This window comes from Dromiciops gliroides, chromosome 5 (genome assembly GCF_019393635.1).
Source record: "Dromiciops gliroides isolate mDroGli1 chromosome 5, mDroGli1.pri, whole genome shotgun sequence".
Taxonomy (NCBI): domain Eukaryota; kingdom Metazoa; phylum Chordata; class Mammalia; order Microbiotheria; family Microbiotheriidae; genus Dromiciops; species Dromiciops gliroides.
Window position 1 is genome coordinate 153905580 of NC_057865.1, and position 17805 is coordinate 153923384.

Consider the following 17805-nt stretch of genomic DNA (forward strand, 5'->3'; position numbering starts at 1 on the left):
TTTTGCTAAAAAGACATATATAAGCAGAGGGAGATGTCTCTGCCAAAACTTAATATTGCTAAATCCCAATGCATATACTATAGATATTTTGACAGAGGTAAATAATTCCAAATAACTAATATGCCAGATTAGTGAACTCCCTCCCCAAGTAATTTTTTTTTAAATACTGAATTTGGAGTTTAAAATTTGTTATAATTCCATTTTTCCCTTAACTTGCAGGCAATTCACTCTTGACCTCTAGGCCCTCATCTATGCAGTCTTTGACATGGTTGATCGCACTTTCTTCCTTGATACTCTCCTCTCTCTAGGTTTTGGGGACACCGTTCTCTCATGGTTTTCCTTCTCTATCTCATTTGGTAGAGACTCCTCAAGATCATGCCTTCTAAACATAAATATCTCTATCTAGGTTCAATCAGTTCCTTTCAGGTTTATGTCCTAAGCTCTTTTCTTCTTCTATACTACTTTTACTTGGTGATCTCATCCACTCCCATGGATTTAATGACCATCTTGATGTGAAGGATTCTCAAATCTGCCTTTCCTGCACCAAACTCTCTACTGAGCCCCAGTCTCACATCTCTCATTTTCTTTGATAACTTGAACTGGACATCCAGTAGACAACTTTAATTTCAATATATAAAAAACTGAATCCATTATCTTTTCCCCTAAGTCACACTCCTAACTTCCCTATTACTGTCAAGGGCAAGACCATCCTTCCAGTCCCTGAGACTCACAAGCGAGGAGTCATCCTGGATTCCTCACTATTTTTCATCCCCCCCCCCATATTTAAGCTGTTTCCAAAACTTGTTGGTTTCACCTTTGCAACTTCTCTTGTATATGCCCCCTTCTCTCCTGACACTGACATCACCACTGGACTGGTGGTGATTATCACCTCTTGCATTGATCTCCAGAACAGCCTACTGGTAGATCTGCCAGCTGCTCTAATGCATTCTCCATCCAGGTTAAAGTAATTTACTAAAATACACATTTGATCATGTCAACTCCCCCCCCCACACACACACACATAAACTGCAATGGTTTTCTATTTATCACCTTCAGTAACAAATACACAGTGTTCCATTTGACATTCAAAGCACCTCATAACCTAGCTGTCTGCTACCTTTCCAATCTTCTTACACCTTACTACCCAACACATACTATTCCATTCAGTGACACTGTTCTCCTGGCTGTTCCATAAACAAGACACTGTATCTCTCCACTCTGGGTGCTCTCTCTGCCAGGCCTCCATACCTGGAAAACTCTCCCTTCTCTACTCTGACTCCCTGGCTTACTTTGAGTCCCAACCCTCTATAGGAACAACCCCTCTTAATTCCGATGCTGTCCCTCTATTTTAAAATTCATATATGGAGAGAGTATGTGTGTTCTGTAAATACTGGTTTCCATATTGTCTCTTCCATTAGATTGTAAGTTCCTTGAGGAGAGGATTGTCTTTTGTTTCTGTTTGTATCCCCAGTGCTTAACACTGTGTCTGGTATATAGAAGGTATTTTAAAAATATTTATTAATTGATCCATTGATTGAATAAATAATCTCTCTCTGTCATCATTCTCTGAACTCTGCAGTATGTGACAATGCTTACCTCCCTTTTGTTTTGGATATTCCTTCTTCCATGATCTCTCTTGGTTTTCCTCCTGTCCGGTCATTCTTTCTCAGCCTAATTTGGTGGATTATTATTCTAGTCCTACACTTTAATCATGGATGTCCCCTAAGCCTTGGCCCTCCTTTTGTTATTTTTTTCCCTTTCCCTTTTCCCACTTTCCCTCTCCACCACCACCCCTGCCTCTTGGTGATATCAGGTACTATGGGCTTTCAATTGTCATCTCTACCCAGATGATTCCCACATCTATATATCCAACTCTAGCCTCAATCATTAACTCCAGTTCTATGTCCATCTGGATGTTCTAAGGACATTACCAACTCAACATTACCAAAAAAAAAAAAAAGAAAAGAAAAGAAAAGAAAAGAAAAGAAAAGAAAAGAAAAGAAAAGAAAAGAAAAGAAAAGAAAAGAAAAGAAAAGAAAAGGGTTCATACAATTTTCCAAACTTCCCTATTTCTGTAGAGAATACAACCATCTATTCAGTTAATAGGGTCACTACTTTTGAGGCATCCTCCTTAGACTTTTTGCTTTTCTTCAATCAAGATTCAGCTTCTCCCATCTCCATGCCTTTGTAATAGGTGTTACCGATGCTCACAATATATTCAAACCTCATATTTACCTCACAGAATCCTTTGTTTCCTCTAACATCAGCTTAAGCACCACCTTTGACATGAAGCTTTTCCAGATGATCCTGGTTACAGGTACCCTCTATCTCCACATTAACTTGTATTGATTGTATACATCCTTCTATATGTATACATGGTCTCCCCTAAAGATTGTAAGCTCCATGAGGGCATGAACTATTTAACTTTTTCTTTGTATCTCTGGTAATTTGCCTGGTAAATGCCCGGTCCACAGTAAGTGCATCTTTTTTTAAGTAGATTGATCTTCAACCCTTCCCGCTCCCTCCTCTTCAGTATCTACCTCCACAATATCTCTTGGAAATATCCTCTGGTTCAGGCCCACATCACCTCTCCCCGGACCATTATATTAGCCTCCTAATTGATCTTCCTGCCTTAGGTCTGTGCCCTCCCCTATCTTTCCACTACCAACCTTCAAAATTGATATCCCCAAAATATAATTCTATCTTACCCATGTCCCTTGCATGCTCATGAAGTTTCAGCAGTTTCCTGTTGCCTCTATAATTAAGTACCTCTTTTTGGTATCTAATGCATTTCACTAACTCAATACTATCTTTCCTGGCTTATTGCACACTATTCCCCTTCACAGATGCTAGCCCAGTGGTATCAAATCCAAAGAGACATAATCACTAAACCGTACATAAGGATCCCTGTGAGATACGCATTAACTTGGACAACCACATATTAACATTATCTCTGCACTGTTGTATTTTTATTTAGTTAGCTAAATATTTCTAAATTAAATTTTAATGTGGTTCAGCAGCATTGATGTGGGCTCATGCGTTTTCCACCTCTGTGCTTGCCTCTTCCAAGATGGACTATTTGCTGTTCCCCACGCATGTCATTCTATGTTCTGAATCCATGGTTTTGTACAGGTTTTCCCTCATTGGAAAATATAAAATAATATTTCTAGTTGGAAATTCCTTCAAAATTCGGTTCAAAAACATGCTTCTGTGTGATAACCTATTAACTGCTCCTGTCTCCCATTCCCAAATTATGGTATATTTACTCTGTATATACATCATTTTAACTTATCTGTGCCTGTGTTATTTGGAGCCAATAGAATGTACGTACCTTTCATATCCCCTGTGATGAGTACAGTGTCTGGTATTTAATTAATGCTTTGTGACTCAATGAATTGTCATTTTGGTGCATTGATATTTTGTGACTTTTATCTAAACTAAACAGATGTTGTTGTGTGTCAAGTTATAGTCAAGGGGGGAAATTGAAGTTTAAATACATCTAATTGATCAATTATAAGGCATATATGTACATATTGTTTTGGAAGTAAACACTTTTATATGAATTATCTCATTTGACAATCACAACAGCTCAGAGGTAAAAAGTACAAACATTTTTATCCCCATTAGTGATATGTGCAAGTTGAAGAACAGCAGATGGAGGAAGCAGGATTAGGATATAGAGGTTCTTTATGGTAGCCTTGTATTCTTCTAATACCGGAAGTATCAAACACACCTAGATTGTGACTCCTGTTGCTCCCTGTACCAGATTAAAATGCAGCTGGGAAATATTTGAAACAATAAAGTAAAATGCAATAGAATATAGATAATGTCAAAATGCGGTCTTCTAAGTCAAGAGACACACACAGATCCTCGTGTATGGTTTAGTGGCACCCTCTTCTATTTGAGTTTGATACCATGTCATGTCTCTTTAGTTCTAAGAAAAAAAGGAGGAGATTTTTTGTTGTTTTTGTTTAAAGGGAAAAGCAAGTTTTTAGCTCAGAATTCTTGATAGAAATCTGCAAACTTTAAAACTTTATAAAAAAATATTGATTGCTAAATAAGACAGATTACAGTGGTACTTACAGCATTTTAACACTTGCATTCTAAAAAAGTATTCAATTTTGAATAACAACTTAAACTCCTAAAGGGCTTTTAAGTTTACAAGGAACTTTTCCTAACAATTCAGACTGATTTTTTTTTTAATTAAACATGGAGGAAAAGGTAGTATAAAGAAAAGAAAACCATGGAAATAAGATCTTTTATCAACAGCAGCAGAAGCAAGTATCTACTTTGTCTTTGTACTTTAACTTAGGAAATATAGCCCATATGTTAGGAACATACATGAAAGGCATCTAAATTTTTCCCTTGGGAAACAAAGAGAATTCTGCCAGTTAGCATCAATGCTACCCCCTGGGTACAAAACAGGAGCTAAGAGCAATCTTTAAAAATCAAATTTATCAAGGTTAGAGTCTGACTGAGCTGCCACACAGCTATGTTCTTTGACTGATGTTCCAGAGTAAATCCCCTGGCAGTCCTCAGAATGTGGTCATGTTGGCATGACCCATGTTTTCTGAGGCTCTCTAGGTTTTCTAGTCAGTAATAAGAAAAAAAAAATGCATTAGAGAACAGGCCTTGTGGAATTTTCCTGTTGTGTTACTTACTGGGTCATGAACTGGACCCCTACCCATTCATAAGCAGGTAAGGCAGGCATTGTGTCTCCCTGCCTCTCTTCCTAGTAGGGGTCCAAACCATGTGGGAGTCCATTGTAAGGGGATAACCAAAATGAGCAGAAAGAAATATTTCAACAATTTGGCATCTTTAAAAGGCTAAAAAATATTTGTATAGAAACACATATATATATATGCATATATACACATATATATTTATATGTGACTATTCAATTATTATCAGCTTATAATTAATTATTTCACATTCTTGTGCTTGATTTGCCCCCAGGCACTTAGTGCCTAATTCCTGCTGTCTCATAAGACTACCATCGCTTGTATCATTAAAAAAAAAAAGCATGAGGGAATATAATTTTGAATCCAAATGTACACCAGCTTATTAATTAATGAGGCCTTAAACAACCCACAACTTACTTGTGTAATCAAGTATCAGATGTTTCTGTCAGCCTCACTTCCTTCCTTAAATTCACTCTAATTTATTATAGCTAGGGTGCCAGTCCTGCTGTGCTTTCTTTGATCTAATGAAAGGCCTCAGTGATGTCTATCTACCTTGGTAAGAAGCCTGCTTTGGAGCGGTAAAAACAAGACAAAATTCTTTTCAGAGTTTCTCTGAAACCCTAATTTTTCCAAAGTTCAAAACTTTGGCTTTTTAAATTTTGCTTGAAGTGCTGAGTGACTTTACACAAATAGAGCTCTACTGACCAGAAAAACTGATGATTATTGATATGTTTTTAAAGTCACTTCATCCAGCCATTTAGTGCTTATCAATGACTTAAAATGGCCTACATTTAAGAAGTTTACACAATGGAAGGGCTGATGTTGCAGCTATCTTTTGAAGTTTACAAATATTCCATTTTTTTTTTTCGGAAAGTGACAATGTCCAAAGGTAATCTCAAAGTCTTTCTACCATTTAAAGACATAGGAATTTTCCTGGCTTACCAAACTCACTGGAGTATAAATGACAAACTATTACCCAGTCTAATTGTCACAACTGAGGATGTGAAGGAATATTATCCCCCAAATAAAAATAATTTTGGATCACCAGAAGGCAAACTGTGGAAATAACTAAGGCATTCTCCAAGTTTCTCAGTATACTGACTTTTTTTGTTTTGTTTTGTTTTGTTTTTTAGTGAGGCAACTGGGGTTAAGTGACTTGCCCAAGGTCACACAGCTAGTAAGTGTTAAGTGTCTGAGGCCGGATTTGAACTCAGGTACTCCTGACTCGAGGGCCACTGTGCCACCTAGCTGCCCCAGTATACTGACTTTTTAAAAATATTATCATTGTAACCAACTAAAGTCAACCTCAAGAATTAAGCTATGGAGGGCAGTTAGGTGGTGCAGTGGATAAAGCACCAGCCCTAGATTTGGGAGGACCTGAGTTCAAATACAGGCTCAGACACTTGACACTTAGCAGCTGTGTGACCCTGGGCAAGTCACTTACCCCTCATTGCCATGCAAAAAATCCCCCAAAACAAAACAAAAAAAGAATTAAGCTATGTAAGTATAAACATTTCCACTAAAGATTAAATGTCTCTAAAAATTATGTGAAGAGACAGATTCTAATTGACCTTTTCCTTTCTTATCCATAGGTTATATCTTGTCATATTCCATCATAACAGATACTTTTGTGGTAAGTAATAACATTGACTATAATGACTAAATTTAGGGTTAGTACTCTAACCCTCAAAAAGGCAGCTACTGCATTTATTCCCAGTTATGTTCAGTAATTCCATAAAACAATGGAGGGGACGTAGTATACTGGAAAAAATATTGGATTAGAAGTCAGATGATTTGATTCTAGACTAGGCCTGCCACCATCTCACTGTATTACCTTGGGCAAGTCAGTTAACTGGTTTCCTCCTTTGTAAATGAGGATTTGGACTATCAAATCTATCATCAAATCTGATGAACTTTAAGGCACTATGAAGTGCTGAAATTCTATGTATGCAATGAATACCTCAAAACATCAAAGCCTGAAAATCCTAAGTCAGTTATTATGTTACATTTTGGCATGCTCTTCAACTCACATCCTGATTTAGCCACTGTGAGCCCTGAATTCCTCTACTCATAACCTTGATCCTATCTATTCCTGTCCCTTCTGGCAAGCAACTTCCACAATAATCCCCTGTCTGACTAATCTTTCATCTCTCCTTCCCTGCTACCCTCAAATATACCTATGTCTACCTCATTCTTAAACTCTTCATTGACTCTACCATCCCCCATTCAGCCTTTCACAGCCAAAGACTCATAAACCTCATCATTTGTCTCATACTTTTCTTTTTTTTTTTTTTGTCTCATACTTCTCTATACAAATTCACCAATGACCTCTTAACTGATAAACTTAAAGGCCTTTCTTACTTCTCATCATTCTTGATCTCTCTTGACACTGTTGACTACCTTCTTGTCCTACTCTTCCCTCCTTGGGTTTTAATAATAATGTTCTTAACTCTTCCTACCAGAGGATCAAAGTATCCTCACCTATATATTGAGGCCCCATAACTGTGGGCCTTCACAAAAGCTCTCTCTTGGACCCTCTTTACAGGTCCAATGAGCTCAGTTATCATCTCTATGCAATAACACCCATGTTTCCAGCCACATTTTCTCTCCTGACCTTCATTCCTACACCACCAGTTGACTATTGGACATTGTCTATCTGAAGTCCCTTAGGTATCTCAAATTTTACATGTCCAAAATCACTGATTTTCTCCAAGAATGGATAAACAAACAAAAATCTTCTAAACTTCCCTATTTCCATCAAAGCTATTACCATTGAGAGTAATCATTAACTCTTCCCTAATCTCATCACTTCCCACATACAATCAATTGCTGTTTCTTACATTCATCCCCTTCTATCTGCTTAAATGGCCACCATTTTCTTAGAAGACCACCACTCCCATTCAAGCTCTTATCCCTTCTCACTTGAACTATTGCAGTAGCCTCAAAAATTATTCCTTTTCCTCAAATCTTCGTTTTCTCCAATCTATCCAACACATAGCCACCAAAGTGATATTCCTAAAACATTATTCTGACCATGTCAATTGCCTGCTCAGGAAGTTACAGTGGCTCCCTTTTTCTCCCTTCAGTGAGATACAAACTCTTCTATTTGATATTTAAAAGCTGTTCATAATTTGCCTCTAGCCTTACTACATATAGTTGCCTTCATGCAATCTATATTTTAATCACTTGTTATTTTTCATATCCATCATTCTATCTCCCATTTCCATGAATGTTCAGAGGTTCTTAACTATGTCTTTAGTATGCCTCCCCCACCCCTTATAATCTCTACACCTCCTTAGACTGTCCTTAGTTACTACTGCCTCTTGCATATAATTTTGTATTTTTTTGTGTGTGTACATGTTGTTTCTTCCAATAGCATATAAGCCCCTTGAATGCAAGGCTATTTTGGTTTTGATTGGGGTTTTTTTGTTTTTGTTTTTGCTTTTGCTTCCCCAGTACCCAGCAGGGTGCCTAGCACATAGCAGCAGCTTCATATATGCCTCCTGATGAACTTGATCACTCACTTTTGATATTCAAGTTCCAGAATTCAACAACTACTTCTGAAATGACTACTGTACAGCAGGTATTGTGCTTCAGGCCAGGAATATAAAGAAAAAAGAAACCCAAACAGTCCCATTGCTATTTCGCTAGGTGATTTTACTTTGTTTTGGGTGCACCTGCCTTTAAAGTAGGGTCCCCAGGTGAGAAAAATAGGTTGTGTATTTATATGCATTGTCACAGAAGCACCAATGGTGATATTAGTTATTTCAGGTAGTCTCTTGGGAAAGAGATAAGAATGAAATCATTCCTAATACATGAGAAAAGAGCAACGCATACATGCAGCACACAATGTATTGAAAGAAGTTTTAGCCATCTCAATCTACTACTGATAACTGGCATATTCAAGTAATTTCTGAATGCTCTAATTACCTAATGAGAAGCCTTTAGAATTAATAAGTGCAATGTCTTACTTAGTATTGAATAATTTGGTTTTCAGTAACATTTTGACTTGCCTATAAACATGATGTGCTAGGGAACCTAAGACTAGACACATGAATATATTGCAAGGGTAACAGCATGTCTATAGAATTAATCCACTTGCTTCTCTCTAATAGTTCTTCATACAGTATTTTTCAGATAGTATAAGGAGAGACATAGCTGTCTGATTCATTTTCCCTTCTGTCTCTTTAAAGAGGCAGAACATCAAGAGCAACTTTCAGGGAAGTAAAGTTGAAATAAAATAACTAAAAGTAGAGAAAAATCAGCCACAAAATGCATATATGCAAGATACTAGAAAGTACAGTATGTGTGTGCGTGTGTGTATGTGCGTGTGAAACAGTGAATCAAATGCCATAGGAGAGTCAAGAAAACCGCAATTCAGTCCTTGCCTTTTTACATAACTTTTTGTCACGAGTAAGTAAATTTACTTGTGCATTGCAGGTAATTTTAGGATTTACCAAAGTTATAGATGAATTCTGAGTATTCCAAGTAAAAGGAATTCCTATGCCAAGGAAATCTCATATCTTTGGTATGCTAGCAGATTACACATTGTGTGTAATTTAGGATGGTATGTATTAAGTAATCAATTTTAATCACAGGACTTTTTAGGAAAGGGGAAATTAAAATCTTAACTTCTTTCCCCCAAACATAGTTTCCTCTTTATGGTCAATTTCTTCCTAACATACACTTGTTTTGAATTTCACATGTAAATCCAAAAGGGACTTTTAAAATATGAGAGAATTTTTGTGTACCATGTTTTAAAACTTACATTGCTTAATTCACAACATTTCACATTGTGTTTATATACTTACTGATCATAACAGACACCGTGTTTACGTTGGGGTTGAAAGAACAGCGCCCTTTTCCAGATTCACACTTAGAATCAATCATGAAGACTTGTTCCTTAAATGCAGAATAAGGGCTAAATTAATACAGAGAAGCAACTTTATAAATTTAGGGGAAAGGGGGGCTTTTTTTTTTTTAGTTTAAAACAAAAATATACCTTGAAGAATCTTTCTATTTGGCTACCTACATGTTCCTAGTTAATTTTCCCAACCTATTATTCCTAAGAATTATTTGACCTCTAAGAAGTGTTTATCTGTGAAAGTTAAACTAATCTCAGAGGGCTTGTTCCTTATCTTAATGGCACTGCACCTCCAAATCTGATGCAGGCACTGAGAGATTCTGAAAGAAGAGCCAGCAAAAACTATTTGAAACCCAGAGGTCATTATGAACTACAACCAGATATGTACTGTGTGGAGTCAAATTAAGAAAAAAAAAGTTTTATTCAGGCACAAAGTATATTGTTTGTATTAATACCATAGAAGATAATGTTTCTGAAAAAGATTAAAAAATAGATTAAGCTTTATTTTGCCACTAAATGTTTTGCCTTAAGACATTAAAATTCCTTGAGGACAGAAATAGTCCTGTTTTCATGTTTGTATGCTCACTGCTTAGTATATACTATACATTTAATAAATGCTTATGGGTTATCTTATTGATCTATTAGCCTCATAAAATAATTACAAAGAAGGTATTTCTGATACTCAAATGTCATGTTAACAAAAAAAAAATGCCTCATCTCATTACATAGGAGCAATGTCTGTATAATATGGCTCATGTAATACTGTGGGGAAAATGCCATGAGTGATAAATGACCACTGTTTTGGTTTGGCTTACTTTTATAATTACAATTATCATTTTAAGTCAAGCTTAAATTTCCTTGTTCATTCAGCTGACATTTTTGTCAAATTGATCTGAACTGTTGTTATATGCAAGACCTGTGTGTTACTTGATGTGGATGTGGAGCAAAAGTGAACTAGACAAAGCTTCTCTTCTCTAGAATCTTAGGATGATAGATCTTGTACTGGAAGGCACTCTTCAGAGGTTGTGAAATAAAAACCCTTGAAGGTCAAGTGACTAGTAACAGACAATAAATTTCAGAAATGGGATTGGAGCCCAAGTTGTCTGATTCCAAATACAATGGCTTTTCTACTATAGGATACTGGAGTATATAACTTAGCTGAGAAGATATGTACATAAATAACCACGGTAGAAAGCAGCATGTGATCACTGCAATGCAAAGAAGGTGATAGGATGATTCAAAGGTCCTTGTCCACCCCATCTCCCAATAATTGCTGGAGCACCTACTGGTTCTTCTCTACAAAAAGCCTCCAACTTTGATGCCTGACTTAGTCTTTCCCATCTTAGAAAAACAGAGATCAGTCAACCAGTCAATCAGCATTTATTAAATGCCTACTATATGCCAGGCGCCGTGCTAAATGCTGGGAATATAAATAAAAGGAAAAGGCAACCCTTCTTCTCAAGTAGCTCCTTACAATACTTTATCCTTGTATTCAATTATTCTGGGGCTGGGATATACCCTTCTTTGTTGGGCCTTTCAGATCGAATGATGATCTGCCAAACTATGACCTTAATGCTTTGATACTCTTTATGGGTAAATAAAATCGTGTGTGCGTGTGTGTGCGAGAGAGAGAGAGAGAGAGAGAGAGAGAGAGAGAGAGAGAGAGAGAGAGAGAGAGAGAGAGAGAGAGAGAGAGAGAGAGAGAGAGAGAGAGAGAGAGAGAGAGAGAGAGAGAGAGAAAGTGGACTGGAATCATAAGCAATTAATGCTTTGCAAGCATAGGTCAGAAAGAAAGCTTTAAGACAGAGACTTCTGATGAAACAGAGCTGAAATGACTAGGAGACCTGCTAGCTGTGTTAGACAACAGTTTAGGCAGAGGCTCACCCAATAAAATTACTGCAGCCATGGTTTAATCAACATCTATCTCAAAGAACACCCCCCCACACCTAGCCTCTTCAAAATGTGAGTTCCTCCCATCCACACAGATACAGACATGACAGGATTGGATTTTAGTGGTTTAAGAACAATTTTATTGTATAGTTTATATTCTATTATTATGCCTTAATGAAAATCTTTGTTATTCAATTTCTGGTTATTTTTCTGGCCTGTAAGTAAAGCCCACACATACTGGGGGCTCCAGTCAATAACATATTTTTTCTTCCTCTATAGTAAACCAAAGCATAGTAGGAAACCCTTGAGGAAACTGGAAGACTCCCATTATATTTTTGTGGAGACACATCTAAAATGATGTTTGTTGGGTCATTAGAGTTGAGGCAACTGAGAAACTGTGAGGTCAGGCAAGGCATAATATGTACATATGTCACCTTAGAATTACAAAATCATAATGTAACGTGTTCTGGACTCACCCCTAATAGTTTGTCAGGTTCTCAGAAGGTGGTCACTATGTTGCATTGGGGTTAAAACTGAGGGTTCAGAGGGTTATCCTTTTTAATTCTATAGCTTTATATGTCCCACTAGAGTCTTTCCCTCCATCATTATTGTGTGATATTCATTAGTTGTCCAGAAATTAATATTTACTAAAGTTGTAGAGTTGGTACAAAATATCCCTTGCAAAAGTTGGTGACTCTTACAAGTACAGACTCAGTCTAAGCTTAGAGAGTACATTTGGCAGTGGAGTATTTCATAGCACTTAGAAGACTTTGTTGGATTCACCAAGTGTTCCCCTTAGGTGTAGAGTAGCTTTGCTGCTAGACTCCTTGTAAAGCCGTGAATTTTCCTTTTCTCATTGTGCCCATTCTGTCCTCAGCTCTTAATGCATGCAGTGCTGTCAACCACTACTGTTCCAGAAATACTTCTTGGATGCTAATTTTTAAAAATTTCACATCTTCCAGTCTTCTGAAGTTTATAAGTATCTTCTCTGGTCAAGGGATGGGAAGGGGACCTGAAGGCAAGCAAAGGCCAAAGTGCTCTCTTGGTCCTTGCCTCCTCACTAAGGATAAATTTCCAGAGGATTGGCCTGATGCTTCCAACAATTCACTGTTAGACCTTCAAATTTCCTTGGTTCTAATATGGTTTACTTTTTTTTGATGACTCACAGGGTGTTAACGAAGTTTCTTCCATCAATTTGAACACACTTCTCATGCATCATGACTGTCATTTATCCAGTGATTTTCAGTACAGACTTCTGCATGCACTGAGTCACAACTAGTAGCTCTTCCTCATTTCATACTCCTAAGTGATATTTTTATTTTTAACATGGAATAATAAGTATTGATTTCAATATTCCAAAAGTAACTTACATTATCACTGCTAATGAAACTAGAACACTGTAGAACACTTTCAAATCTGTTACATTTTGTGTTCATTTGTTATCGTTTTCCATTCAGATTACAAATGCTTTTGGAAGGAGGTAAGAGTTGGACCATGAACCCAGGACTTTGAAATTCTAGTCTTGTTTTCTCAACAACTTGTCATTTCTTTTGTGAAATAATGTTGGGTATAAATGAGGATGGAAGACCATCTTCCTACTTCACTGTGTTTTACAAATTAATATTTACTTACATTAATGTTACACTTTGCTCCCAGTTATTGACACTTTTTTCCCTATCAATTACATTTCTATAGGAAATGGTGATGAAGTTATTACCTTTGACCATTTTAATTTTTCATACTTGAATGCTTGTGTAAGCAGGTTAAAATGGAGATATTATAATAGCACACTATTTTCATTTTTCTTCTTTTATTTCCTTTTTTCTTTAATTTGCTAGTCATGATTTCTAAAATCCACCTTTGCTCTGAGTATTCTATAACTTGAGAATAATTATTTGTGTAATTTCCTTTCTGTTAAAATATAGCCAACTTCTTTATTATTATTATTATTATCATTATCTTGTTATTTTTTTTCAATGTTTATATAGAAACTATGCTGGGAGAAATCACTATCCTGCTATTCTTCTACATATCTTGTTCCATGGGCTATTTCATAAGTATAATAAATAACTGCCTTTTGTAGTTGAATAAATTGTGGATATGAGTTTATCTTCTATAGGGTCACTGCAAGCATTTTTTATACAATTCCAGTAGCAAACAGGACAGTAGAAATCAGACAGAATTCATACTGATCCTACATAACTGTAATCTCTTCTGCTAAGTCTGTAAGGTTTGAAAGTGTTTAGTTCCATGTTGTTTGGAGAGTATGAGTATTTGTCAAGGTAAGACCAACTAAAAGTGTTTTTCTTAACTTTGCATGGTTCAGTGTAAGATATAAGTGATTATGGTCAATAGTTTGGTCTTTGATGATAGCTGGATCCAAGTATAATTTATTAAGTGGTCAGGGATATTTTTAGGTTTGTATTTTTAGACTAAAGCATATTTTCCTCTTAAAAATAAAGTGTTTGGGTGACAGCTAGGTGGCACAGTGGATAGAGCACCTGCCCTGGAGTCAGGAGGACCTGAGTTCAAATTCAGACTCAGACGCTTGACACTTACTAGCTGTGTGAGCTTGGGCAAGTCACTTAACCCTCATTACCCAACCCCCCCCCAAAAAAAAAGTGTTTGAATCCCTTTAAGAAAAGTAGAAGGAATCTAAAGAAGATTTTGGTAGAAAAAGGGATATTTTTTGTTAATTATAAAATAGATTAGTTAAATGCAAATGGAAAACATTCAGGGAATCAGTGGAAATTTTAATCTTTTGCAAGATTGTCATGATTATATAATCATTATAATAATTAATAATAATAATAAACTAACATCACCATATGAAAAATCTTTAGAACAATTCTGAAATTCCTAAAAGCTTTGCCCTATGACCCACATGACCATCCAATGGCTTTAGGCTTTTTAATAAAAGTAAAAACAGATGCTAACAAGTTGGACTGAACTAATAGTATGCATAATAATAATAAAATACTAAATAAATTGTTTTATTAAAAATTTCACTTTTCTGATTAGTTGTTTTTTATTCCATAGTCATATTCTGGACGTCGACAGCAAGAGCTTACATGAGCAAGGTTAAATTATTGACACGTACAAGGTATATTTTGTTTATCCATTATAAGTAGTTCAGTTCAAAATTCATAATAATATGGCATACTTTATTTATTGCTATAACAAGTCATTCAAAAACTGAATGAGGGGGGCAGCTAGGTTGGAGCAGTGGATAAAGCACTGGCCCTGGATTCAGGGGGACCTGAGTTCAAATCCGGCCTCAGACACTTGACACTTACTAGCTGTGTGATCCTGGGCAAGTCACTTAACCCCCATTGCCCAGCAAAAAAAAAACAAAAAACTGAATGAGGAGGTAAATCCAGCTGAAATGAAGTCCACTTCTTGGTTAGCTATGTAATCGATTTTAGAAACTAAAACTTTTCAGCATTCTTCATGAACTCCCCAAAGATGTGGGTTTTTTTTTTTACCAAATTTGGCAAAGAAGTGAGAAATACTTTTAGCATATTGAGAATTTAAAGTCATCACAAAACATTCATAAAATTTGAACTGTATAAGAAAAATATATGTTCCTATTCCAAAGCAAATATGAAGCCACTAAGCTATTTTTTGTCTTTTATTCTTTCCTATTCAAAAAGAATGTCCTCAAGATGAATAGATTTTCTTGTAGATTATAGGTAGATATGAAGGAAAAATTACTATTCTTAGAGTAAAATAAAAGAATGTTTTAAATATTTGAGACTTAACTAATACAAAATCATGATAAAAAGTGAAGATCATGGAATATTGTGTACTTACCTCTGATCTGCGTCCTCTGTTCAAATATGTACATACTGGGCTGAAGGCACCACTCCCACAGACATACAGATGAGTACGGTTGAAAGCCTGTATCACACGCACAAAGTTTCCACAGCCGTGCTGCAAGGATAAAGTAGTAAGTGTGTTTCTCTCTCTCTCTCTCTCTCTCTCTCTCTCTTCCTCTCTCTCTCCCTCTCCCTCTGACTTCCTCTGAATTATGTATATTTTGTGAAATCAAGATATACACTCTAGATTTTCAAATTGCATTTAACGATAAGAAAACATCATAATCTTGTAATAACCCTCTACCTCCCACCACCAATCAAAAACAAGAAGCTCTATATGCTTACTGTATTAGACTATTAAGAATCTATGGGGCGAAGTAGATAGAGCACCGGCCCTGGATTCAGGAGGACCTGAGTTTAAATCCAGCCTCAGACACTTAACACTTACTAGCTGTGTGACCCTGGGCAAGTCACTTAACCCTAATTGCCTCACCAAAGGGGGAAAAAAAAAACAACCCAAAGAATCTATGAGTCATCATTTAGCATGAACTATTGACAATTCTAAACACAAACACCAAAGAACTATTTTTAAAACTACCCTTCTGATAAAGTATGGCATAAATAAAGAACACTGACTCAACTTAGACTCGTAAGACCAGGATTCAAGTCCCACTTCTTTGTACCCTTGGACAAATGAATTTACTTTCTTCCTTCCAGCAGGGACAGGAAGGCCATCCTAGATACTATTCCAGAGAGTCAAGGACTAAAGGAGCCACCACCACTGGGAGTCTACTTCCTTCCTTGCCTTCCCTGCTAATGCCTTCTTCAGCCACCCAAAGCCCTTCTAGACTGCCTTCATAGCTTGAGTAAGATGGGATTCATAAACTATATTCTTTACTATGAGATGAAGAACCACCAGGACTAACCATCGATCTTGCTACTACCTCCTAAGTTGTTCTTGGGCATATTACATGCCTTGCTTCTGAGCCCTAAACATCCTTGGCAATACCATCTGAGCTAATGACATAACCTAAGGACCCCAGAAGCTTTTCTTCTCTGTTACCACTGATCCTTTGGAGTTTCAGGATGTTCCATTCACCCTGCAGCTGAATGTTCTTTTATGTGTTGTCCCCTCTAATGAAAGTAAGAGTTCTTTGAAAGCAGGGGCAATCTCCTTTTTCTATTTCTATCCAGAGAATTTGGCAGATACTGGTACTTAATACATGCCATTTTAATGCCTAGAGGAATCTTTGATATGCTTCCTGACTTCATCAGTTCAGATCATATCCCATGCACACCGCCCAATGATGTGTGATATTTGCCTATGGTTTTAAAAAATATTCCCTACTTTGTTATATTACAAAGAGGCAACCTTAGGCAAAATGATCTAATAGTTTACTCCTCCATCCTACTATACTTTCTCTAGAACTCACTCAAGGCAACTCTATACCCTCTGCCAAATATTACCAGGCTCTTCCCAAAGTGACCTGTTCCCAATCTAGTATCTATAGACACCTGCCAATTTCTCTATGGAAATGAACTAATATAATAAAAACGTTGAGATGATTGATGCCTATTAGTTCTGTGGGGCAGCAGACAGCTACATCTAAGATCCAAATGTCTCAATCTTTTGACTGGGAAAAGTCCCAAATTTCACATCTAGAATAATGACTAGATATAGATTTTCATATCTATAGCAATTTCATGAGGGTCTGTGCTAATTAGTGCTCAACCATGTTTCAGTCACTTTTTGGCCATGAAAAGCCAGACTTAAGACAAAACTCCAGTTTGCTCTAACCTTAAAACCATCTTTTTGGAGTATATAAGTAATTAGATGTAAACTTTTTAAAAGTTCTTTCCCTCATCTATCATTTCTTCTTGTTCATTTGATGATTCCTTCTTGACAATAATTAGCCATTTTTCTTTCTGCCAAGTGATCTCATACAGATGTTTCTTTTCTAGATTTTTATTACCAAGTGATCAATCACAAACTTTGTAATCAAAGGAATTAAAGCTAGCTCAACAGACAGATTGTTTTATTTATATTTTGAGACACTTACATTTATGTTCAATATTTCAAGGCACTTTATTCTGACACCTGTTTATAAAGGTACCTAAAATGTGATTATATAACTGTATTTGGTATATTCTTTCTCAGGAGGAAGCATATATCCAAGCCTGGTGTATATTTAACATGTATATATTAGGAATGATTGTAAGCAGTAAGACCCAAATGTTTATTTTTTTCATCTTCAAGTTCAGTCAGTCTAGGAATCTGTATATAATATTTTCTCCATAAACCAGGAAACCAATCTACTACTATTATGCAAGTTATGTCTATTTTACCTTAAGTCCTCTAGACAAATTAACTTTGAATAAGAAATCACTGGTTAACCATTCTGTACCATTGGAAGAAAATAAAAGAAAGAAATCAAGAGAATTATTTTGTAATAGAAAGCAAGAAGGGGGTGACTCAGGTCTCATGCCCCAGAGCTATTATTTCACATGAAGAAATTGAGTGCAGGACTTTTTCAATAAGTTTGGAGTTATA

The 17805-nt window shown here is 36.3% G+C and overlaps 1 protein-coding gene across 1 annotated transcript in view; it reads right to left on the minus strand.

The window, feature by feature from the left end:
* The window catches only part of SEMA3C (semaphorin 3C), a 195516-nt gene that overhangs the window by 76274 nt on the left and 101437 nt on the right, over nucleotides 1–17805 (minus strand). The window contains exons 5-6 of the mRNA XM_043968818.1: nucleotides 15250–15369; nucleotides 9494–9584 (exon numbers count right to left, since the gene is read on the minus strand). Of these exons, the coding sequence (XP_043824753.1) occupies nucleotides 9494–9584; nucleotides 15250–15369 (211 nt within the window). The remainder of the gene's footprint in view (nucleotides 1–9493; nucleotides 9585–15249; nucleotides 15370–17805) is intronic.